This window comes from Microcaecilia unicolor, chromosome 1 (genome assembly GCF_901765095.1).
Source record: "Microcaecilia unicolor chromosome 1, aMicUni1.1, whole genome shotgun sequence".
Lineage (NCBI taxonomy): Eukaryota > Metazoa > Chordata > Amphibia > Gymnophiona > Siphonopidae > Microcaecilia > Microcaecilia unicolor.
In genome coordinates this window covers 20,927,694-20,954,521 of record NC_044031.1, presented here as the reverse complement: position 1 = coordinate 20,954,521, position 26,828 = coordinate 20,927,694, and the positions used below count along the sequence as shown (strand labels likewise).

At 45.7% G+C, this 26,828-nt stretch overlaps 1 protein-coding gene across 2 annotated transcripts in view; it reads right to left on the bottom strand.

The window, feature by feature from the left end:
- LOC115463673 (zinc finger protein 568-like) overlaps window positions 1-26,828 on the bottom strand; it is an 80,401-nt gene that overhangs the window by 7,182 nt on the left and 46,391 nt on the right. For both annotated transcript variants that reach the window (XM_030194390.1, XM_030194382.1), the window contains exons 3-4: window positions 22,382-22,508; window positions 5,652-5,765 (exon numbers count right to left, since the gene is read on the bottom strand). In XM_030194390.1, the coding sequence (XP_030050250.1) occupies window positions 5,652-5,765; window positions 22,382-22,508 (241 nt within the window). The remainder of the gene's footprint in view (window positions 1-5,651; window positions 5,766-22,381; window positions 22,509-26,828) is intronic.

Here is a 26,828-nt window from a genome sequence, read left to right as displayed (position 1 = left end):
TATTCAAATAACAATACAAAATATGTCAACACAATACGTAATAGAACATTTTAATTGACAGTGAAGGGTATAAGCAGAGACAGAACATATAGATAGGTAACAGATTAAGAAGAGTTACTACTACTACTACTACTATTTAGCATATCTATAGCGCTACAAGGCGTACGCAGCGCTGCACAAACATAGAAGAAAGTCAGTCCCTGCTCAAAGAGCTTCCAATCTAATAGACAAAATATAAAGTAAGCAAATCAAATCAATTAATGTGTACGGGAAGGAAGAGAGGAGGGTAGGTGGAGGCGAGTGGTTACGAGTCAAAAGCAATGTTAAAGAGGTGGGCTTTCAGTCTACATTTAAAGGTGGCCAAGGATGGGGCAAGACGTAGGGGCTCAGGAAGTTTATTCCAGGCGTAGGGTGCAGCGAGACAGAAGGCGCGAAGTCTGGAGTTGGCAGTAATGGAGAAGGGAACAGATAAGGATTTATCCATGGAGCGGAGTGCACGGGAAGGGGTGTAGGGAAGGACGAGTGTGGAGAGATACTGGGGAGCAGCAGAGTGAGTACATTTATAGGTTAGTAGAAGAAGTTTGAACAGGATGCGAAAACGGATAAGGAGCCAGTGAAGCGACTTGAGGAGAGGAGTAGTATGAGTAAAGCGACCCTGGCGGAAGACGAGACAGGCAGCAGAGTTTTGAACCGACTGGAGAGGGGAGAGGTGACTAAGTGGGAGGCCAGCAAGAAGCAGATTGCAGTAGTCTAAACGAGAGGTGACAAGGGTGTGGATGAGGGTTTTGGTAGAGTGTTCGGAAAGAAAGGGGCGGATTTTACGGATGTTGTAAAGAAAGAAACGACAGGTCTTGGCAATCTGCTGGATATGAGCAGAGAAGGAGAGAAAAGAGTCAAAGATGACCCCAAGGTTTCGAGCTGAGGAGACAGGGAGAATGAGAGAGCCATCAACAGAAATAAAAAATGGGGGGAGTGGGGAGGTGGGTTGGGGGGGGTGGGGAATGAGAAGCTCGGTTTTGGTCATATTTAATTTCAGGTGGCGTTGAGACATCCAGACAGCAATGTCAGACAAGCACGCTGAAACTTTGGTTTGGATGCAAGGTGAGATATCAGGGGTAGAAAGGTAGATTTGGGAGTCATCAGCATAGAGATGGTAGGAAAAGCCATGGGATGAGATTAATGAACCAAGGGAAGAAGTGTAGATAGAAAAAAGGAGGGGACCAAGAACAGAACCCTGAGGTACGCCGACAGGCAGAGGGATAGAAGTAGAAGAGGATCCACCAGAGTGAACACTAAAGGTGCGGAGGGAGAGGTAGAAAGAGAACCAGGAAAGGACAGAGCCCTGGAATCCAAGTGAGGACAGGGTATCGAGAAGTATGCTGTGATCGACAGTGTCAAAAGCAGCGGAAAGGTCAAGAAGAATGAGGATGGAATATTGACCTCTGGATTTAGCCAGTAATAGGTCATTGGAGACTTTAGTAAGCGCAGTTTCGGTTGAGTGGAGAGGGCAAAAACCAGATTGTAGTGGGTCAAGAATAGCATGTGAGGAGAGAAAATCAAGGCAGCGGCGGTGAACAGCACGCTCAAGTAATCTGGAGAGAAAAGGAAGGAGGGAGATGGGTCAGTAATTAGAGGGACAAGTAGGGTCGAGTGAAGGCTTCTTAAGGAGAGGTGTGACCACAGCATGTTTAAAGGCAGTAGGGACAGTCGCAGTGGAAAGTGAGAGGTTGAGAATGTGACAGATAAAAGGAATAAGAGCAGGAGAGATGGCATTAAGAAGGTGGGTGGGAATGGGATCAGAGGAACAGGTGGTACATTTTGAGGAAGAAAGGAGAAGTGTAGTTTCCTCTATAGTAACTTCAGGAAAGGAGGAAAGGGAATAAGGGGAAGGAGAGAGAGAACGGACTAGTGGAGGGAGAGGTGGTGATGTAGAGAATGCAAGGTTTATCTTTTGAACCTTGTCGTGAAAGAATTCAGCAAGGGTCTGAGGAGATAATGAAGGGGGAGTTGGGGGAGGGGGCACCTTGAGGAGAGAGTTCAATGTGGTGAAGAGAAGTCGAGGGTTAGAGCCAAGAGAATTGGTCAGTTGGATATAATAATCCTGTTTGGCATGTAAAAGAGCAGATTGGAAGGAGGTCAGCATGAACTTAAAGTGTAAGAAATCAGCAAGGGTCCGAGATTTCCGCAAGAGGCGTTCGGCGGAGCGGGTACAGGAACGTAGGTAGCGGATATTAGAAGTCAGCCAAGGTTGGGGTTTTGTACACCTTATAGGGCGGGTCGTCAAAGGTGCAAGAGTGTCTAAGGCAGAGGATAGAGTATTGTTGTAAGAAGAAACAGCCTCGTTGACAGACGTGGATGGTGCCACAGTAGAGAGGAGGTTTGAAACATGGGAGGATAGAGATGAAGGATCAGTATCATGAAGATTCCTAGATAAATTAGATAAGATAGGACGGGACTGGGAGGGAGGAGATTTAAGTGTGAAAGTTATAAGATGGTGATCAGAGAGGGGAAGATCAGAGGCAAGGAAACTAGAGGGTGAACAGTTGGAGGAGAAGATGAGATCAAGACAGTGACCATTTTGATGAGTGGGGGAGGTGGAGCATAGTTGGAGATTAAAGGAGGATGTTAAAGCGAGTAACTTGGAAATATAAGAGTTGGAAGGATCATTAGCAGGAATATTAAAGTCACCAAATATGAGAGAGGGGGAGGAAGGATCATGGAAGAAGGCAAGCCAGGCATCAAAGTCACTGAGAAAGGATGAAAGGGACTTATCAGGGGGACGATAAATGACTGCTATTCGAAGAGGCAGAGGAGAGAAAAGGCGGATAGAGTGGACTTCAAAGGAGGAAAAACAGTGAGATTGAGGTGGAAGAAGGGGTTGAAATCTGGAGGAGGGAGAGAGAAGTAGTCCAGCACCGCCCCCACGACCAGCAGGGCGAGGATTATGTGAAAAAAGATAACCGCCATGGCAGAGGGCTGCGACTGAAGCAGAGTCATCAGGGCAGAGCCAGGTTTCTGTTATGGCGAGCAGATGGAGGTGACGCGAGATAAAGAGGTCCTGGATATAGGGGAGTTTGTTACAGATAGAGCGGGCATTCCATAGGGCGCAAGAGAAGGGCAGAGAAGAGGAGGGGAGTACAGGAATAGAGATGAGGTTAGAGAGGTCGCGGTGAGATCTGTAGAGTTGGGATAATAGTTGGTGAGGAGGGCCAGGATTGGGATTGATGTCGCTGGCTGAGAGTAAGAGAAGGAGTAAAAGAGAGCGGAGGAGAGTAGGAGAGGTGTGGCCACGAAAGTGAGAGGTATTTAGGTGGAATGGGGAAGGCAAAATTGAGGGAAGAAAGAGACGGAGATTAAAAGCCAAGAGGGAGGAAGAGGGTAGGAGAGAAGGTGAGGTGATGAAGTCGATGGATGGGCAGTGAGTTCCTGTAGCAGAGAGAGGTAGGGGGTGAGGGAAAAGATTAGGAAGGGACAGGGCTAGGAAGAGAATGTGAATAGGGGCCATAAACGATTGAGGTACTTTAGCAACTGGGAAGAAGATTAGATGTAAAGAGAAAAATGCCCCACGCGCCGTTAGGCGTGCGGCACCTAGAGCGGAGGCCCTGAGTGGATCGGAGTGGACCTGGGTGTCACCCCGGAGAAGGCTGTAAGGATATGCAGATGAGCTGCAAGTCCTCCATAGCACCTGAAAGGCAGCCGGTGGTAGAGCTGGGCACCTCTCAGCTGGGGAAAGGCTTACCAGGGGTTAGGCCGAAGCCAGCATTCCTCCCCCTGAGGGTCGCCTGAGAGTAAGCCAACTAAATTAAAGAAAGTAGCACATGAGGACGGAGAGATGATTAACATATAGATAGGTATGAAAGTAGGAAGAGTTAGAAAGTAAGGTGACTGATTTAAAGAAAGTTGCACGTGAGGTCAGAGAGATGGTTAAATATTATATCAGCTAGGGTAAGAATGGATAAACATGTCTTGCTGCAGTATGTGCAGCCCGAGTCACTCCTTGTGTGTGTGAGTGAGACTAACAAGTTAGTTACTTCTTCCATTAAAGGCTTCGTTGAAGAGCCAAGCTTTCACCTGCTTCCTGAAGTAGAGATAGTCTTGTGTTGAGCGGAGCCTTTCAGGCAGTGCATTTCAGAGTGTGGGGGCTACTCTGGAGAAGGCTTGCTTGCGGGTATCACATCGTGTAATGTCTTTTGGAGATGGTGTGGTTAGTGCTAGTCCTCGAGAGGACCCTAGTGCCCTTGGCGTTGTTCTATCATTTGTCTGGAGTCCACAAGCCACTTCTATAAATATGGATAATCCTATATAATAATTCTCACCTCCAACGTTCTGAAGCTGCCTGGGATCCTGGCTTCCGCCGTGGTCTGCTAGGTGCTGTAGATCAAAATGACGTCATCAATCCCACTGATTGGCTGCGCCTCGGGTGAAGTCACCAGCCGGACGCACAGCAACAAACTACGACCCAACCAGCAGCAAACAGCGACCCAGGCAGGGGGAGGAGTCCCCCTGCCTAGGAATCGCTCGAGACTGGCTGTAAACATCCCGAAACACCTGCGCACAGTAACCGCCATCAAAAAACTGTCGCTGCCCTCCCTCTCCTCGTCCGGATTCAGACTGTCGGAGAGGACGAAGAGGAAGGACAGTGAGCGAGCGCCTGCGGCGACTGTCCAATGTGGAGGAGGCGGGTGAGGGCTCAGGGCGGCCGTTGGGGTCCAGTGTCGACTCGGAAGAGGGGGGAGGGACACAGCAGCGGGTCCGACTCCAGTGCAGCCGTCATCCCCGTTCACTCAAAACAAACGAAGCAAACCTATGAGATGCTGCAGGATGTTTAATGCACAGGAGTGGAAGTGAGCAACGCAAGTCTACGGTAAGCAATGAAGCCCATTGGTTAATCTCTGTTTCCACTCCCCTACGCAGCCATCATTCATATACACTCAACACCAAGCAAACCTAGGAGCTGCTGCTTCACATTGGCGTTTTAAAATTGTTGTTCCATCTGAAACAAGTCTAAAGCTGTTTCAACTGGATAGACAGTGCCTTAAAATGTGGAGGACAAAAGGAGGGGGGGGACAGACAGACCCTGCAACTGGGAGGAAGACAGGGAGACCGGGAGGGAGGGCCCTGCAACTGGGAGGGAGGGGGGACCCTGCAACTGCGAAAAAGGGAGGAAGGAAGGGAGGGGGGGACCCCCTGCAACTGGGAGACAGACTGGAGGGGAGGGGGAACGACCCTGGAACTGGGAGGGAAGGGGGACCCTGGCACATACTCTCTTTCTCATACACACACTCGCACCCAGTCTCACTCTCTCTCTGTCACACACACTCGCACATTCACTCTCTATCACACAGTCACGCTCACATACACTCGCTCAAACATACACACTCCGAGGAAAACCTTGCTAGAGCCCGTTTCCTTTAAAACAGAAACGGGCCTTTTTTTACTAGTAACTAAATAAAAAGTAATTTTCCACTTGCCTATTACAGGAGAGTGAAGGCCTACGATAAAAAAAAAAAAAAGAATTCTAAAAGGATTCAGTGAGCACTGATAATATTATATTAAGAAATGGATTTTAAGTTCGACATTTTTTATGTTAATCACCCATCTCCTGCGATCTCAAAACACTACGCTATTTAAACTCTAAAACATTTACTTACTTATGGTGGGGTTCTTCACGTTTTTTTCCCCCTCCCATTCACAGTACTGGGTGAAATGTTTCTCATCTTCATTCTTAATCTTGAATATAACAGCAGGATTCAGAACTGAATGGCCTGTCAATAACAAGCAAGAAATTTGCATTTCGAATTATATGTGCAGAACACCCTGGGGGGTTTCTGACAGGCAGAATGCCAGACTGTGAACGCAGGTGTACAGTTTATGACAAAGCTTGGTGAAAAGAGATGCTGCTTGCCACTTGATTAAGGGGCCCTTTTACTAAGGCATGCTGAAAAATGGCCTGCGGTAGTGTAGATGCGTGTTTTGGGCATGCGCGCAGAATCATTTTTCAGCGCACCTGTAAAAAAAAATGCCTTTTTAAACATTTTTGCCGAAAACGGACGTGCGGCAAAATGAAAATTGTCGCATGTTCATTTTGGGTCTGAGACCTTGCCGCCAGCCATTGACCTAGCAGTAAGGTCTCGCACTGTAACCAGCCAGTAATGGTCTACGTGCGTAAAATGCTGATTACCGCCTGCATGCCAGAAAATAAAAATATTTGCTGACGCACGTAAAAAATGAAATTACCGCCCAGGCCGTGAAGAAGCCGGGCGGTAACTCGGAATCGCTACGTGTTGGGTGCGTGTAGGCGCTTACGCGGCTTAGTAAAAGGGCCCCAAGATTAAACCTTGGAGGGCTTCTGATATGATCATTTCTATTCATAATTAAAGGCACTGCAGGTGTCAATGTTCTCTGTAAGCATACACCTTCCTGGGGGTATGAACGAGTAGTCTAATGGTTACAGCAGTGAGCTGACAACCAGGGAACCCCATTTCAAGTCCTACTGCAGCTCCTTGTGATCTTGGGCAAGTCATTACGTAACTCTCCATTGCCTCAGGTACAAACAAGACTGTAAACATTCCAGGGACAGACAATTTCTACTGTACCTAAATGTTTGTTCTGCCCCCACATTCATGGATGCGGAATGCTTGTTGTTGTCCTGTGCTCTTTAAGTAGGATAGGACTGCAAAGTGATGTAATTGTAGTTCTCTTGTGATAGTCTCTTTCTGAGCATGTGTCCCTGTTCCCTATGCCTTATGGGACTTGTCCTACTTGCTGGTCCTTGACCCTTGTGTATGCTGGGCTGTAGCCCGCCCATTTTCTCTCCATTGAGTGAAAGGAATCTGTCTGCACCATGCTTGTTTCTAACACTGTAGCTTGCCACTTAAAAGCCTCCCAAAGGCTTTGTACATCATCAGCTTTTCACCAGTTTAAAAGTATTTACAGCATCCACTCTTTAGCCAATGTTAAAAGCTCCCAGCTTATCTCTGCAGTGAGAGACAGGGTGAGCTGATAGAGAACAGACTTCCAGTTCTGCAAGGCAGAGACTCTTGTCCAGCACATCTAACTGTTGTTTGAATTTGCATTACAGAAGATTTTGGTTCAAGAGTTCTGAGTCTTCACACTGATGTTCTATACTGTGGTTTAGCTAACAGTCCAGCTAGCTCTTTTGCAAGGACGGTACAATGTTCACTGATTTTACAGCTTTTGACCTTTCAGGCAGTGTATACAAAAATTAAAAAATAAAACAAAAATAGTCTCTGCTTCTTATTAAAAGCATCCAAAAAAAAAAAAGGAAAAAGCTCTGGGATTTAATCGATACCTAGAAAACATATCAGGGAGAAAGAGAACATTTCATCTGTAACATCTGGTTACCTGAAGATCTAACATATTTATAGTACAGTCTCACATATGATACTTGAGAATCACAACTTCTAAGTCCTCCATCCCAAGCCATTATTGTCATAGGTTAAAGAGAGACAGACTCCAGCTGGTCATGAAGTGTCTAATATAAAAGCAGTTTCGGAGGTCACGTGACGCCATGATGCAGGGCTGACGCTGGATAGCTAGGCTCCGCGCACATTCGCCCAAAAATCAGCAAATTCGACGGTCCCGAGGAGAGAAACGGCGTTGTCTGGTGTATTAAAGAAGCGGGAATCGCTAGCGATCGGCAAAACGGTGCAGAGGCACGGCATGGCTGCGAAAACAGTTCGCAGAGAGAAAGACAAGACTAAGCTGGCCGATGCCAAGATGGCCGACCAGCGTGAGCCCGGGGAGCTTGCCGTGGGCTCCGCGTGGTTAGCAGAAATTACCGCCGAGGTAACTGCAGCGGTGGAGACAGCGCTGGACAAGAAGCTTCAGCAACTTTATGATCGTACGGAGGAGGCTCATGAACGTATCGATAGCATGAGCTTAGAGCTGGATGAAGGCCTGCAGCGCATATCAGAGGTAGAGGAGAGCGTGGAGGCGCAGAAGGAGTTGAACAAGAAACTGGAAAAGAGAGTGCAGGATCTGGAGGTTAAATTGGATGATTTGGAGAATCGAAGCAGGCGCAATAACCTGCGCCTGATTGGACTTCCAGAGTCACTATTGGATAGGGATTTGCCCAATTTCTTGGAAGAATGGCTGCCAAAGACTTTACAAATAGAGGATAAAGTACAACATTTCTGCATGGAGCTGGCCCATCGGGTGGGACCCATGAGGCAGCCAGGGAACAGACCAAGAGTGGTGATCTTAAAGACTCTTAATTTCAGGCATAAACAACATATATTGGATGCGCTTCGAGGTGGGCAATCACTTACCTATGAAGGGAGAAAAATCCTTTGCTTTCAAGACTATTCACATCAGGTGCAATTGAAGAGGAAATCCTTCGCGCCATTATGTACGGAGCTATACAACAAGAAGATAAAATTTGCACTCCTCTACCCTGCCAAGCTCAGACTCACCATAAATGGTGTAACTCAGTTTTTTGAACAGGTGGAGACAGCTAAAGAATATATACAACAACATGGAGGATCATCAGAGCCTAAGTGAAGTGGAGGCAATGTGCAGGATGGTACAGAGGCTCAAAAGAGGACGCTGGAGATTATAATATAGTTTTTACAGTGGAGAGCAGATTTGGAGAATGATGACACGAACCTTTGGACTGAGCACATGGTTGGTGGACTCCTGACAGACTGGACTGATATATTTTGGGAGTGTGTCTAAGACAGTATTCTGGATGTACCCAGCACGCCTTGACACCTTTTGGCTGCAGTAGATGACGACGCGGCAAAGCTAAATGAACTGCATTGGGACTATTAGATATGACGTAGAAGCCAGAAGTCTACAGGGCCTGGTCATATAAGAATTACGTGACACTGTTCACTGGAGGATCTACACAGGAATGAAAGTGTGAGACAATTAAGATCTGATGCTAGAGATATGACACATAAAGTTATGTATGTTGGGGAAGTGGGGGAAGGAATCAGAGGGAAGGGGGGATATGCGATATGTTGTAGGGTGAGTGCAGGTGTTATAGCGTGACTAGTTCTGGGAACAGGAGGGCCGGGGGGGAAGGATAGGGGAATAGGGAATAGACAGGACACATTTGGGAGGGAGGGGGGAGAGTTCAGAGGGTGGGAAGCAGGGAAACGACTACCAAAAAAGGACAGATGGAGATATGTGAGTGAGTGGAATGTTGAATGGCTGCGAGACAGAGTGGTGGGGGTGGTGATGCTGGGACACCATGCCTACCTACCTTTAGATGAGAGGCATGAGCGGGGACATGTAAGAGATGATGGAGGTTGATGGGCCTTAAAGTATACTCCTGGAATGTGGGGGGAATATCCTCCCCCATAAAAAGAAAGAAAATCCTTCATGGTCTTAAAAAGAAAAGGGCAGATGTAGCGCTCCTTCAGGAGACACATTTATCAAAGCAGGAGCATGAGAAGTTGAGAACTTGGTGGGTGGGGACAGTGTTGGAGGCCCCGGCAGTGGGGAAAAAAGCGGGCGTTGCCATTTTATTTCATAAATCTCTACAGGTGGAGGTGGGACAGGTGTGTGCTGATCCTGAAGGGAGGTATATAATAGCACAGATAAAGGTGAATGGCAATTTATGTCTCATTAGTAATATATATGCCCCCAATGTGTACTGTAAGCAATTTTATCATTCAATTATTAGTAAGATACAGCACTTTAACATCCAAAACAAGATAATGGGAGGGGACTTTAATGTGGTAGCGGACCCAATGCTGGATAGATCACATGGGACAGCAAGCACAGTGGTGGGGGCGGGTAAAGGCATAAAACTGCTATGTGGAGCATTGGGAGTGGTTGATGTGTGGAGGGTGTTACATCCAAATACTAAAGACTACACACACTACTCACGAGCCCATCACACTCAATTGAGGATTGATTACCTATTGATAGATGAAGAGAGCTTCACACGTATAGCGGAGGCTGATATTGATCCTACGATGATATCAGATCATGCGGCTATATATATCAAATTTCAAGATCAAACTTCACATAATAGACAGTATAGATGGGCATTTCCCATGGTTCTGTATAAGGACTCGGAGTTTTGGGCTTATATTAGAGCAAAGTGGAAAGAATATTCATTACACAACGCATCTCACAGGCATACCCCGATATTGTTTTGGGAAGCTGGAAAGGCTGTCTTAAGAGGAGAGATAATAGCATATAGCATCAGAAAAAAGAGACGAAGAGATAAAGAGATCATAAGATTAGGAGATAGCCTGATACGGTTGAGGAGAGCTTACGGACAACAGTCCGCGGACCACCTGCGTGAGCAATTATTAGCCACCCAGGCATCTCTGAATGAGCTATTACATCAGCGTGCTAATAAATCGGCAGAGTACTATAGATACCAATTGTATAAGTTTGGTAATAAGACAGGGAGGATGATGGCAGGCCTAGTGAGAAGGGGGAAGGGACAGAGGAGAGTACTTGCCATTCAGACGCAGGTTGGGGGATTGGTACATACTGATGCAGAGATACTAGATGTATTTCATGACTACTATGCTAAGTTGTACACTAAGAATGAGATGGATGATCTAGATCCAGATATTTATCTTGAGAATGCTAAGTTGCCGAAGATAACAGTGCAGCAGCAGGAAGAGTTAAACAAGCCGATAGAAGTAGAAGAGGTCCTGAGAGAAATTAGAGGTAGTGCATTACATAAAGCTGCGGGGCCGGATGGATTTAGGGCAGAACTGTATAAGATCTTAATTCAGGATATAGGAGAACCACTGGCAGATGCCTTTAATAAGTCTGTTGAATTAGGGGAGTTACCGCAATCCTTATGTCTAGCGGATATTATGGTTTTCTTGAAACCAGGGAGAAATGCAATCTTACCAGACTCATATAGGCCTATATCACTCATTAGTTATGAAGCTAAATTATTGGCTCAGAATTTGGCTGCTAGGTTGGCAACAGTGCTGACACACATAGTGGCGCCCCCGCAGGTGGGATTTACAGTGGGGGAAATAAGTATTTGATCCCTTGCTGATTTTGTAAGTTTGCCCACTGACAAAGACATGAGCAGCCCATAATTGAAGGGTAGGTTATTGGTAACAGTGAGAGATAGCACATCACAAATTAAATCCGGAAAATCACATTGTGGAAAGTATATGAATTTATTTGCATTCTGCAGAGGGAAATAAGTATTTAATCCCTCTGGCAAACAAGACCTAATACTTGGTGGCAAAACCCTTGTTGGCAAGCACAGCGGTCAGACGTCTTCTGTAGTTGATGATGAGGTTTGCACACATGTCAGGAGGAATTTTGATCCACTCCTCTTTGCAGATCATCTCTAAATCATTAAGAGTTCTGGGCTGTCGCTTGGCAACTCGCATCTTCAGCTCCCTCCATAAGTTTTCAATGGGATTAAGGTCTGGTGACTGGCTAGGCCACTCCATGACCCTAATGTGCTTCTTCCTGAGCCACTCCTTTGTTGCCTTGGCTGTATGTTTTGGGTCATTGTCGTGCTGGAAGACCCAGCCACGACCCATTTTTAAGGCCCTGGTGGAGGGAAGGAGGTTGTCACTCAGAATTGTACGGTACATGGCCCCATCCATTCTCCCATTGATGCGGTGAAGTAGTCCTGTGCCCTTAGCAGAGAAACACCCCTAAAACATAACATTTCCACCTCCATGCTTGACAGTGGGGACGGTGTTCTTTGGGTCATAGGCAGCATTTCTCTTCCTCCAAACACGGCGAGTTGAGTTCATGCCAAAGAGCTCAATTTTTGTCTCATCTGACCACAGCACCTTCTCCCAATCACTCTCGGCATCATCCAGGTGTTCACTGGCAAACTTCAGACGGGCCGTCACATGTGCCTTCCGGAGCAGGGGGACCTTGCGGGCACTGCAGGATTGCAATCCGTTATGTCGTAATGTGTTACCAATGGTTTTCGTGGTGACAGTGGTCCCAGCTGCCTTGAGATCATTGACAAGTTCCCCCCTTGTAGTTGTAGGCTGATTTCTAACCTTCCTCATGATCAAGGATACCCCACGAGGTGAGATTTTGCGTGGAGCCCCAGATCTTTGTCGATTGACAGTCATTTTGTACTTCTTCCATTTTCTTACTATGGCACCAACAGTTGTCTCCTTCTCGCCCAGCGTCTTACTGATGGTTTTGTAGCCCATTCCAGCCTTGTGCAGGTGTATGATCTTGTCCCTGACATCCTTAGACAGCTCCTTGCTCTTGGCCATTTTGTAGAGGTTAGAGTCTGACTGATTCACTGAGTCTGTGGACAGGTGTCTTTCATACAGGTGACCATTGCCGACAGCTGTCTGTCATGCAGGTAACGAGTTGATTTGGAGCATCTACCTGGTCTGTAGGGGCCAGATCTCTTACTGGTTGGTGGGGGATCAAATACTTATTTCCCTCTGCAGAATGCAAATAAATTCATATACTTTCCACAATGTGATTTTCCGGATTTAATTTGTGATGTGCTATCTCTCACTGTTACCAATAACCTACCCTTCAATTATGGGCTGCTCATGTCTTTGTCAGTGGGCAAACTTACAAAATCAGCAAGGGATCAAATACTTATTTCCCCCACTGTATACAGGGAAGACAGAGTGGGAAGAATATTAGGTTGATATTGGCCACGATGGAGAGAGTGCGAAGGGAGGGAGGGGACTCCCTCTTGATCAGCTTCGATGCCGAAAAGGCGTTTGATCGGGTTGAGTGGGAGTTTCTATTTGCATCGCTAAAGGCATACGGCCTTGAAGGATATTTTACACAAGCGATATCCATTTTGTATAAGAACCCGACAGCGAGGGTGTTGGTAAATGGTACATATTCTCGCTGCTTCCCAATAAATCGGGGAACTAGACAGGGTTGTCCTCTGTCCCCCTTACTATTTGCCATCACTTTGGATCCCCTGATTAGGGAAATTCTAGGAAATGTGGAGATAGAGGGGATTAAATTGGGACATCGAGAATTTAAAGTTTCGGCGTTTGCTGATGATATTTTAGTCCATTTAGCGAGACCGGAGAAAACGCTGCCGGTGCTGATGGAAGTATTTGCAGAATACGGGGCCTTTTCGGGCTTTAGTTTAAATTTTCAAAAATCTGAAGGATTACCCACTAGCAGCATTGTAAGAGAGAGGTGGAAGGGATCATTTCCATTGAAATGGGCGGATCAGGAATTCAAATACCTGGGTATAAAACTAACGGGGGATTTGAGCAGACTATATAGAAGAAATGTGGATGAGTTATTAAACTATACAAGGAATCAATTGGATCTATGGGAGGGTCTGCCGTTAACATTGAGTGGCCGAATTGGTATGTATGCCATGATGCTGTTTCCGAGATGGCTATGAGGCTCATTTTCAAAGCACTTAGCCTCCCAAAGTTCCATAGAAACCTATGGAACTTAGCCTCCCAAAGTGCTTTGAAAATATGCCTCTATATGTCCTAAGACAACTACCGATATTGTTACAGATCAAGGATTTAAAGAAACTTAGGAGAATGGTGTCCAGATTCTGTTGGGGTGGAAAGAAGGCCAAAGTTAAACTGGAATATATGTATGGGAGTAGGAAAGAGGGAGGCTTTGGGATGCCTGATATCAAACAATATAATTGGGCATGTTTGGCCAGACACCTAGCAGATTGGATTTTAGATTCAGAGGAACATACGGTGTGGAGTACGGAGAGCGCTATGTTTGAGCCTCATCACCCCTACTATATGCTGCATGTTCAGGGAAAGTGGTTACCCAAGGGATGGAGGCAGCATATCTTATTACACCCAATGCAACGGGTATGGCAATATATACTAAAGGGATTAAATAAGAATCCACACTGTACAGATCTGCTTCCTCTGGTGGGGAACAGTGCCTTTGAACCCGGGAATATACAACCGAGATTCAGAAAATGGGCACGAGAAGGGATAGTATTGGTGGCCGATGTTATGCAGGATTCGGGGAAGATTATATCTAGAGAGGCCTTAGAGAATATAGTAGGAGCTGAGAATGTGACATGGTATGATTATTACCAATTATATAGTTATATTAAGCAGTTAAGTTCTGCTGGATGCGAGAGAGGGATGTATGACCTATTGGTGAATTTATTTCTGCCTCAAGGTAGAGAACAGACCTCGATATCCACACTTTATAAACAGCTGAGAATGATTTCCCCGCCCCGTGGATATGAGGAGATTGCCCGGAGGTGGTCTGCGGATATGAGAGTGAAGGTTAGAAGCGGAGATATAGCCCAGGCCTTGAAGGAGATAGTATATAAAGTGACCAGTGCACGACATAGGGAGATTCAATTCAGAATAGTTATGAGAGCATACCTCTCCCCTGTACAGGCCTACTATGCTGGTAGACTTCAAACACCACAGTGCAGCAAGTGTAACTTCCAGAGAGCATCACTTTTTCATATGCTGTGGGAGTGTCCGGACATTAAGAAATTCTGGGATAATATTAGGAAATTCTGTGAGACATTATTTCATAAGACAATTAGATGGGCACCTAAAAATCTTTTATTGGGCCCAGGGGGAAGCGGGCTAAATCTGAGGCATACAGAAGGTATATTTATGTATAAGGCAATAATTATAGGGAAGCAATGTATTATGCAATTTTGGACTCAGGAGATTGGGCCCTCTTTCTGGCAGTGGAGAAATTCGCTTCATGCCTTGGTGCTATTGGAGGCGCGTGAGGCGCATCGAAGCCCTAGGAGTAAACAACGATTCTGGGAGATTTGGGAGCCATATGTGCAGGCTCTATCAGGTAGAGCCCGCAGCTTACTAGTGAACTCACTCACATTGTAGCTTGGGATAGACAGGAAGACTTGGTAGATTAGGCTGGTGTGGGAGGGAGGAGGGTGGGCAAGAGATGGGAGGAAGAGGGAGGAGGGAGGGAAGGGGGGGATGTGTGTTGGGATTATGCTGCAACTGATGAAAACTGAGTCCAGTTAAAGGAATGTGCTTTTGAGGGAAGGAGGCTGCATTAAATGAGGGGGGAAAGAGTGTATTGAAGTATAGTTATTTGATTTATTGCTATGAATGGAGGATTCTGAGAGTGATGATCTTGGTGTATCATGGGGCACCGCTGGAACAGCTTGGTAAGCGGAGCCTTGGATGTACATGGTGCAGATCAACTCAATTCATAACAAGTAAAGCCAGTTGAAGATACTGACATAATGCAGATGTGAGGTGATTCTCCTGTTAAGGAGGTGATGACCTGCTGGCCGACGAAGCTCCGATATAACAGAGTAATGGAATAAAACCAAGTACACAGAATGGCATCAGTGATTTTTTTTTTTAATTTTGCTACATAACGATCAGGTCATTAGTTGGTATATTCCAAAAATCACAGACAGAGATGTTGATAATAGTTATGTATAACACTTTTGCATGCATATGACATGGTTAATTAATAAAATAATTTGGAGGGGGGAGGAAGGGGGAAGGGAAGGTGGGGGGAGAAACAAAGAAAATTGATGATAGCAGTTTCGCTGTATTAGTATAGGATGGCAATGTTAAATGCCTGAGTTATTATGTTTAACATGGAATTGTTTTGTTTCTGCATTCATCAATAAAAATTATTAAACCTAAAAGCAGTTTCATTTGCCAGACCTGCAGCAGTGGTATCTTTCACTGAGTCCTGCAGAACCACAGTATGTCCTGTTTGAGAGGCAGATGCACTAAACCTTAATGAGCATTTAACGACCCTCCAACGAGGAAATTTTGATCCACTGCATGCATCAAAGGGCTTTTACGGATGAAGCTAGCAGCTAACGAAAACGGAATGCAGATGAGGGATTCTTCTACAAACCCTATTGAAATGACATGCACTAACCTTTTCCGATTCGTTTAACGCACGAAAACACTGTGAAATCTAACGAGAGGTCTGTACCTCTCGATAGGGCTGTCTGCTACAAGTTTACAAGTGAAATCTATTAAAAAAAATAACTAGGGGGGCGAAAATGTGCGCCAGGGGCGTCCTTTATTGACGCCCCAGGTCGCCGCTGCTCCCCTCTCCCTCAGCACCAAAAAAGAAAAAAAAAAAATCGGGAGGGGGCAAGGGCGCTCGTCATGAGCATCCTGTATGGACGCCTTGCCCCCCCCCCCGCTGCTCCCCGCTTCCCCCCCACCCACCCCCCCTGCACGAAAAATCTCCAATTTTAGCAGCCCCGGGCCGGCCCTCCTCCCTTCCTGTGTATTCTCCCACACTAGCTCCGCCTCCCGCCATGCTCCGGTCCCGTGCCCCGCCCCCACCGCCCCCCTTAGGTCGTCGCCGCCGCTCCTCCCCTCCAACGACCCCCCCCTTTGCCTTACCGGCCCATGCAGCGCCTCTCAACTCTGCTGCACGGGCAATAACAGCTGACCGGCGATTCAGCAGGCCTCCTCAGACGTCCCTTCTTTCTTCCTGGGCCCGCCCTCCTCTGACGTAGGTAAATAGTTTACCTACGTCAGAGGAGGGCGGGCCCAGGAAGAAAGAAGGGATGTCTGAGGAGGCCTGCTGAATCGCCGATCAGCTGTTATTGCCCTTGCAGCAGAGGTGAAAGGCGCTGCACGGGCCGGTAAGGCAAAGGGGGGGTCGTTAGAGGGGGGGAGCGGCGGCGACGACCTAAGGGGGGGCGGGGCACGGGACCGGAGCATGGCGGGAGGCGGAGCAAGTGTGGGAGATTACACAGGAAGGGAGGAGGGCCGGCCCGGGGCCGGGGCTGCTAAAATTGGAGTTTTTTCGTGTGGGGGGGGGGGGGGGAAGCAGAGAGCAGCGGGGAGCAGCGGGGGGGGCAAGGCATACATACAGGACGCTCATGACGAGCGCCTTTGCCCCCTCCCGAAACACATGTGTTTGTGGGGGTTTTTTTGTTTTGACATCTGTGACATCTTTGTGGCATAACGCTTGGCTGCTCTGCGCATGCTTTTCGCGCTGATTAACGACGGGTTTAACGATTCTGTGATAAATCCTACTTTGCAATACCGATCCGAACATTTCTGGAGCGTTTTTGTACTGCATTCCTCATTTTTTAAAAATCGTTAAGCACTTTTACGTTTTTTATTTTTTAACGTTTGATTGATGCATCTCCCCCTGAATTGGGATAATATCAGAGTCAAGTCCTTAATTTTAGGGACCTGGATCTGGGATTTTTCCAGTCCTGACAAAATCACGACACACCCTCACATGGTCTAGCATTTTGCTTTCTACCACACCCCCACACCCACATATGGTCCAGCATTTTAGCTTCTCCCCCCTCCCCCATCATTCTCATAAACAGTACAGCATTTACCTCCTTTTCTCCCCCACCCTCACAAATAATCCAGCATTTACCTTCTCTTTCCCACCCACCCTCATAAATAGTCCAGCATTTACCTTCTCTTCCGACCCCTCCCCCCCCCCCCCCCCCCCCCCCCCCCCCCCCCCCACACACACACACAAATAGTCCAGCATTTGGTTCCCTGCTGTCCCCTCTCCAGCCAGAGACCAGGCATCTAACCTAGCCTCTCTTGACCCCTCCCCCCCATCGTGTAACTTTTTATAAGTTTCCTTATCTCTTAATGGTGGAGAGCAGCCTTCTCTCTAACTCTTCCCGCCTATGCGAAAGCAGGAAGTTACATCAGAGAGAAGGCTCCAGGCTGTATGAATCGCTGCTCACTGCCGATGAACATTAGAGACAAGAAAACTGACTCTGAACTCCCGCACCACACTTGTGGGCCTGCTGCGGCATACCAGTTCAAAAATGCTGATATATCCATCAGAAAAGACTGCTGAAACCACTGCTGAAAAATTCAGGTTTAAACCCTAATCGTTTTAAAACTTAAGAAAAGCCATGCTGAGTCAGACCAAGATGCTGGGTCTGATGGACCTTTGGTTTGATTCAGCATGACACATTTTATGGTCTTACTAGCCGTTGAGCCCGTAAAAACGGGCTAGTAAAGGAAGGGGGGGTTTTGAAAGGCCCCTCCCCCCCAGGAGTCCCCTCCGCCACCCCTCCACCCGGGCCGGGTACCTGGCTTCACTATTCAAACCGCCGGAACGCAGCACACAGCTCATCTGAGCTGCCGTCGGCCTTCCTTCTTCTCTGCGTGTGTTCCGCCCTCGTGTGACGTAACGTCGGCGAGGGCGGGACACAGGCAGTTAAGGAAGGCCAACGGCAGCTCAGATGAGCTGTGTGCTGCGTTCCGGCGGTTTGAATAGTGAAGCCAGGTACCCGGGCCGGGTGGAGGGTGGGTGGCGGTGGCGACTCCGGGTGGGTGGGGGTAGCGGTAGCGGCAACCCTGGGGGGGGGGGGGGGGAGCGGTGACGACGGCAGTTCCCTCACTCGCAGGTGCGCAGGTTCCCTCTCTGTCACGCCCCCGTCATCACGTATTGACGCGGGGGCGGGACAGAGAGGGTCTCTACTGTGCATTTGCGAGTGAGTACGCCTCTTGCCATTTATATGTTTGATGTACTCAAGAAATAAATATTAGTTAATAAATACTGGTCAATCCTTTACTGTATCTGTGGGGATTAGGTGTGTAAAGGCTCCTCTTGCCTCGGAAGAATCTGAAAGCCCTTCTGGCAAAGGAAACACAGAGTATATTTTTTTCTCTTTTATAATAATGCTAAAATTTATTAGAGAAAAATAAATGATTACAATAAAATTATTTTATCCCGGTGTTACAGAAAATGGAATTTATCTCTCTGGCTGCCCTTTGGGAGGGAACTACATTTCAGCCTTAGAGAAGTTCTCCTTGCTTGGAGAAAAACTCCTTGGCTGTGTTTAACCTGTATAATTATACTACAGCAAGAGGCCCTCACTGGATGCCCACCGGAAGGGTGGAAGGCCAGATTTTAGGACTCAGGCTGTAAAAATACCAGCTAGGTTTAAAAATCTATGACTGGCTGAGCAAGGACTTGCTTTTCCTGCAAGTTAATATGTGTTCTAGCTTAAGACCTATCCACTGGAACAGTGGTGGGCCAAGCTACATAGCTTTAAACAGCTGAAAAGCACTGACTAGGCCTGATAACAAGATGATGGCCTTATAGCAGAGAGCCTGCAAGAGCAAGGACTGCTTGGTGAGTTCTAATGAAACCTGGTGCAACTTCCAAATTGAGTGTAACACACATGATGTAGAAATTAAAGACAGAAATGATAAGAAGTTTGGTTCATAACACGGAGTCTGTCTTTAATAAGTTGGCACCCAGATCACAAGATGTTATGAAATTGATATATCTATATTTAGATATCTTCATAAGAACAAAGTGTTTACAAAAAAGGAAATTACACAATAGCCATGTTTGGATGTCCGTGTCTAGGGAGATGTTGACAAAAAGGGAAATTGCACAATAACTTGCAATAGTTAGAACGGAAAAGTGAGGGTACAGATGGACACCTGCCGGAAATGATTCAGAGGTTGGGCAATATTGAGAAAAAAACAGGGTCTTGCCATTGACTTGTATTGAGATCTGCGCCTATAAAAGAGATGAGATTTTGGCAGATCATTGGAACGGTCCCCAACTCTTCTCGGAGGGCAGAAGCTCTGTGCAATTGAACCCAGAACCTGTCTGATGAATGTATCTGATTAAAGTCTGATTTGCAAATAAACTCTTCATTCCAAATGATGATTTGTGGGCTTCACTTAATGATGAAAGGCTGTAAGTATAAATGCTTTTGCTACATCAGGCTATCATTCGCTGCATTGTATAACCTGTAGTCTAAATCCAGTTTGTCATAAGGCTGGTATCTTTTCCTTAGACCTAACGTCTCCCTTAGAGGCAATAACTCCTTGATTACCCCAGTACTAGTGTTATTTAGAGATGGAGCCAGATTAAGGTCACTCTAGCCTTCTTGGGGGGGGGCTCGGGATCCCTCTATTCACAACAAACCTTATACCAATGTCTCCTTATCAGACAGGCTGCAAGATGCAAAGCTAAACTTTCAGACATTTATTCTTTGGATAAAATAATTTGGATTAAAGAACACAAGAAGAGATACACCATTAGCCAACCATAAATTTATCATAGAAGCTTATTTATTATAAATAGGGAAATAGACATCTAATTGCTGCTTTGCCAATTACAATTCATAAATAGTCTTTTTCCTTTCTATGTTCCTGTGGAGGAATTTACCAGCCTGGAGCTAAAAGTGCTACGCAGAGCTTGCAAGATTCCTGGTTATGTAGTGAAAAACTATTCCATTTATACATTTTTTTCTAACTATCAGGCTTATTTTCGAAAGAGAAAGGTGCCCATCTTTCGACACAAATCGCAAAATGGGCGTCCTTCACACAGGGTCGCCCAAATTGGCATAATCGAAAGCCGATTTTGGGCGTCCTCAACTGCTTTCCGTCGCAGGGACGACCAAAGTTCACGGGGGCGTGTCAGAGGTGTAGCGAAGGCGGGACTGGGGCGTGCCTAACACATGGGCATCTTCGACCGATAATGGAAAAAAGAAGGGCGTCCCTGACGAACACTTGAATGACTTTAGCTGGTCCTTTTTTTCTTACGACCAAGCCACAAGAATGTGCCCTAAATGACCAGATGACCACCGGAGGGAATCGGGGATGACCTCCCCTTACTCCCCCAGTGATCACTAACCCCCTCCCGCCCTCAAAAACACATTTTTAAAATATTTTTTCCAGCCTCTATGCCAGCCTCAAATATCATACCCAGCTCCATGACAGCAGTACGCAGGTCCCTGGAGCAGTTTTAGTGGGTGCAGTGCACTTCAGGCAGGCGGACACAGGCCCATCCCCCCCCACCTGTTACACTTGTGGTGGTAAATGTGAGCCCTTTAAAACCCACCACAAACCCACTGTACCCACATCTAGGTGCCCCCCTTCACCCATAAGGGCTATGGTAGTGGTGTACAGTTGTGGGGAGTGGGTTTTGGGGGGGGGGGGGGTTGAGGGGCTCAGCACATAAGGTAAGGGAGCTATGCACCTGGGAGCAATTTCTGAAGTCCACTGCAGTGCCCTCTAGGGTGCCCGGTTGGTGTCTTGGCATGTCAGGGGGCCCAGTGCACTATGAATGCTGGCTCCTCCCATGACCAAAGGGCTTGGATTTGGTCGTTTCTGAGATGGGCGTCCTTGGTTTCCATTATTGCCAAAAATCGGGGACAACCATCTCTAAGGTAGACCTAAATTTTGCGATTTGGGCGTCCCCGACCGTATATCGAAACGAAATATGGACGCCCATCTTGTTTTGATAATGCAGGTTTCCCCGCCCCTTCGCTGGGACGCTCAGGAAAACTTGGGCGCCCCTTTTGATTATGCCCCTCCACATGTACGTGACAATTCTCGGTCTGCTGTCTCTGCTGATGGCCCCCTTATCTAAACACAACATTTGATTTACTTGTTCTAGCAAAACCAGTCTCACAACCTCCAACCATAAATCGTAACACAGAATTATAGCTACGTCTTGCAAGGTTCCGCGTTAGGAGTTACGGGTCAAGAAAGGGATCTGGGTGTCGTCGTCGATGATACGCTGAAACCTTCTGCTCAGTGTGCTGCTGCGGCTAGGAAAGCGAATAGAATGTTGGGTGTTATTAAGAAGGGTATGGAGTCCAGGTGTGCGGATGTTATAATGCCGTTGTATCGCTCCATGGTGCGACCGCACCTGGAGTATTGTGTTCAGTACTGGTCTCCGTATCTCAAAAAAGATATAGTAGAATTGGAAAAGGTACAGCGAAGGGCGACGAAAATGATAGTGGGGATGGGACGACTTTCCTATGAAGAGAGGCTGAGAAGGCTAGGGCTTTTCAGCTTGGAGAAGAGACGGCTGAGGGGAGATATGATAGAAGTGTATAAAATAATGAGTGGAATGGATCGGGTGGATGTGAAGCGACTGTTCACGCTATCCAAAAATACTAGGACTAGAGGGCATGAGTTGAAGCTACAGTGTGGTAAATTTAAAACGAATCGGAGAAAATTTTTCTTCACCCAACGTGTAATTAGACTCTGGAATTCGTTGCCGGAGAACGTGGTACGGGCGGTTAGCTTGACGGAGTTTAAAAAGGGGTTAGATAGATTCCTAAAGGACAAGTCCATAGACCGCTATTAAATGGACTTGGAAAAATTCCGCATTTTTAGGTATAACTTGTCTGGAATGTTTTTACGTTTAGGGAGCGTGCCAGGTGCCCTTGACCTGGATTGGCCACTGTCGGTGACAGGATGCTGGGCTAGATGGACCTTTGGTCTTTCCCAGTATGGCACTACTTATGTACTTATGTACTTATGTCCTTCTTCTCCCCTCCCTGCTTTTGTGCTTGCAAGTAGAATATTAAGATAAGATTATACTGAAATACTGTCTGACCTTACCTTGCTGTTTGACAGAGTTGGGCAAACTCTGCTTCACAGGAAAAAAAGGCAGGCATCTTAAAAGTTACACAGTGGTCCAACGTCTTATTGACCACAGATTTATACAGGTGACAGAAATAAGCATTATTTACCTTTTGATATCAGGAAGATGTGAATCTCCTTGATGACCTTCTTGTACAGCTCCTTCTGCCATTCTCCCAGAATATCCCACTCTACTTCCAAGAAAAAAGCAGCAACATCACTGAACATGACTGATGCCTGTGTAAAGATAATCAAGTTAGGGTAGTTAGTATAAATGAAGCCTGTCTGTATAATATTCTCCAATACCTCACCTTCTATCCCTTTACTGGCTAAAGATTTATATCTTGGTGCAAATTGTTTCATACCTTTGTAAAGAAGCCAAAAACAAAGACAGTGGAGGAAGCTACAAACTGCAGAATCTCTATATTCTGTTTTCATACTGCATTTTTCCAGTGCAATATCCACTAGTTAGCTCAACCAGCCCAACAATCGGAAAGCCCACCATATTTAGAAGAGAAAGCCTGAAATCTCTATAAATTCAGGACTTTTATTATTATTATTTGGTACAATGTCTTTTATTCACTAGTACATTCATTTCTATGGAGTACTGTCTGCTAAAGTCAGGCCAGTCTTCAAATTTTTGTGAATAAGGGGGTCTATGAAGTATACATTTCAATTCCCATCTTTTTGTAGAGAAAGGTCTTTCACAGAATATAAAAGCTTAACAACTTATTCCCCCCCCCCTCCCGTTTACTAGGCCGAGCAGCAAAGTGAATGGGTTGTGTCGGCATTCGCGCATGGCAGCCGCTAGCGAGGCTTTAGTAGATGGGGGGAGGGGGTAATGTATGATTGACTTCTCTCATAAATATAATTTTATGCAAACAGAACACCCTTAGTTCCCCCCTTCCATCTTCATTATAATATTCTACTTGCCAGCACAAAAGCAGGGAGGGGTGAAGAAAAACTACACTGGCTCCCAATCAAAGAACGCAGGAAATTATTTTTGACAATGAAACAGGATGTCCTCAAGTTAGGTGGCTCATTTCTGTTAGCGTATCCTTGCAAATGCCTGGTCAGGTTTAGTGGGATAAAGTATGTATTTTATGACTCAGAACAGCTGAAATCCTTTTTTTGGATATGAAACAACTTCGCACAGATTCGAATAAATGAAGTGAGACGAATTGCACACATAAACCGCATTATGTATATTTCTGTTATGTTACCTTTAGATACTCCACTAATATTGTAACCCCCCCTTTACTTTGAGGTCTAAGGAAGCGGGTAAATTTATTTCTTTTTATATTTGTTTCCTCAATATTTACATTATGCTGTTTTTCTGTAACAAGTGTTATACTTGTAAGAAATTGAAAATTTTATAAATAAAATCTGCACCCTGGTTCACAAAATAGTCTACAGTGAAGTCCCTGGATACATGACAGACTTGATCGACTTACCAACTAGAAACACATCCGAATCAACACGAACATATCTAAATCTGCGCTACCCAAGCTGCAAAGGACTCAAAATACAAATCAACTTACGCATCCAGCTTTTCCTACATAAGCACACAACTCTGGAACACATTACCAAAAGCCTTGAAAACGACGCAAGACCACCTAAACTTCCAGAGATCACTAAAAACTTACCTATTCAAAAAGGCATACCCTGCCGATCCAACCTAAATGCCTGATCTCTGCGACACAACAAAACTAAAGTACGTAATGGACATAACTCAACTCTTCCGCTGTACGTTTCCCTAAATGTGACTGTGCCATATGAACTTTATCTTACCACAACATCACCCTGTATTTGTTCTCACCGGAGCCGGCAAACGCCCTCCGGTACTATGTAAGCCACATTGAGGCTACAAATATGTGGGAAAATGTGGGATACAAATGTAACAAATACATAACAATAAATAAATAAATATGTATGCAATGAGAACATAAGAGCAGCCATACTGAGTCATTACAATAGTCCATCTAGCCCAGTATCCTGTTTCCAACACTGGCCAAGCCAGGTCACAAGTACCCGGCAGAAACCCAAATCGTGGCAACATTCCATGCTACAAATCCCAGGGCAAGCAGTTGCTTCCCCATGTCTCACTCCATAGCAGACTATGGACTTTTTCTCCAGGAACCTGTCCAAACCTTTTTTAAACCCAGATACACTAACCGCTGTTACTACATCCTCCAGCAAAGAGTTCCAGAGCTTAACTATTCGTTGAGTGAAAAAAATATTTCCTCCTATTTGTTTTGAAAGTATTTTCATGTAGCTTCCTGGAGTGTCCCCTAGTATTTGTACTTTTGGAACGAGTAAAAAATCGTTTTACTTCTACTTGTTCTACACCACTCAGGATTTTGTGGACCTCAATCATTTTCCTCTCATCCGTCTCTTTTCCAAGTTGAAGAGCCATAACCTATTTAGCCTTTCCTCATACGAGAGGAGTTCCATTTCCTTTACCGTTTTGGTCACTCTTCTTTGAGCCTTTTCTAATTCCAATATTTCTTTTTTGAGATATGGCAACCAGAACTGAACACAATACTCAAGGTGCGGTCGGAACCATGGAGCGATACAGAGACATTTTAGTATTTTCGGTCTTATTCACCATCCCTTTCCTAATAATTCCCAGCGTCCTGTTTGATTTTTTTTTGGCTACCGCCACACACTGAGCAAATTTCAGCATATAATCTACTATGACACCTAGATCTTTTTCTTGAGTGCTGATCCCCAAGGTGGACCCAAGTATCAGGTAACTATGATTTGGATTACTATTTCCAATGTCCATCACCTGCATTTGTCCACATTAAATTTCTTCTGTCATTTGGCTGCCCAGTCTTCCAATTTCCTAAGGTCTTCCCTACAATATTTCACAGTCTGCTCGTGTTTGAACAACCTTGAAACGTTTTGTGTCATTTGCAAATTTAATCACCTCACTCATCATTCTGATTTCCATATTATTTATATATATGTTAAATAGCACCGGTCCCAGTACTGATCCCTGAGGCTGTGGCACTCCACTGTTCACCCTCCTCCATTGAGAAAAATTACCATTTAACCCTAGTTAAATGGCCTAGTGGTTAGTGCAGTGGACTTTGATCCTGAGGAACTGAGTTCAATTCCCACTGCAGCTCCTTGGGACTGTGGGCAAGTCACTTAACCCTCCATTGCCCTGGTACAAAATAAGTACCTGAATATATATGTAAACCACTTTGAATGTAGTTGCAAAAACCTCAGAAAAGCAGTATATCAAGTCCCATTTCCCTTTCCCTACCCTTTGGTTTCTGTCCAATAAACAATTCCTAATACACATCAGAACCTCACCTCCTATCCCATGACTCTTTAGTTTTATTAGGAGTCTCTCATGAGGAACTTTATCAAAAGTTTTCTGAAAATCTAGATATACTACATCAACCGGCTCACCTTTATCCGCATGTTTATTCATGCCTTCAAAGAAATGAAGCAAATTGGTGAGGCAAGACTTCCCTAAGCTGAACCCATGCTGACTCTGTCCCATTAAACCATGTTTGTCTATGTTTCTGTAATTTTATTCTTTATAATAGTTTCCATTATTTTGCCCGGCACTGACATCAGGCTTACCAATCTGTAATTTGCCAGATCACCCCAGAACCGACATCAGGCTTACCAATCTGTAATTTCCCAGATCACCCCGGAACCCTTTTTAAAAAATCGACGTCACATTGGCCACCCTCCAATCTTCAAGTACTACGGACAATTTTAACAACAGGTTACATATTACTAACAGCAGATCAGCAATTTCATGCTTGAGTTCTTTGAGTAACCTTGGATGTATGCCATCCTGTCCAGGTGATTTACTACTCTTTAATTTGTCAATTTGGCTCAGTACATCTTCCAGGTTCACCGAGATCTTTCAGTTCCTTCGCAGCAACATCCTTGAAAACCATTTCCGGTACAGGCAGATCTCTAACATCTTCTTCCATAAAGACTGACGCAAAGAATTCATTCAGTTTCTCCACTATGGCCTTGTCCTCCCTGAGCGCCCCTTTTGCTTCTTTGTGATCTAACGGTCCCACAGATTCCCTCACAGGCTTTCTGCTGCTGATGTACCTGAAAAAGTTGTTACTGTGAGTTTTAGCCTCTGCAGTAAGTTTCTCTTCATATTCTCTTTTAGCCTTCTTTATTAACGCTTTGCATCTGACTTGCCAGTGCTTATGTTGATCTTATTTTCTTCGTTTGGGTCCTTTTTCCATTCTTTGAGGTTTATTACCTGGCCTCTGTCAATGAGCTCAGCCTCCATTAGATTATAGCATGAAGAGAGCTCAGTATTTTGTATGGATGTCCTGGTTTCCAGAAAAAAAAAGAAGAAGAAAACATTGGAAACTTCAGTGTTGGCTATTCATTAGTAAGGAGGAAAGAGAGGGATAGGCATCTGAGGGGAGCAGGAGTCAGTATTGCTCTGTGCAAGTTGTATGAAGAAGTAGCAGCTGATGTACTAGTGAAATGGACAGAGGCTGGTGGGTCATTCTGCCTCACCTCACCCTACGCCTGGAATCAACTTCCTGAGCCCTTACGCCA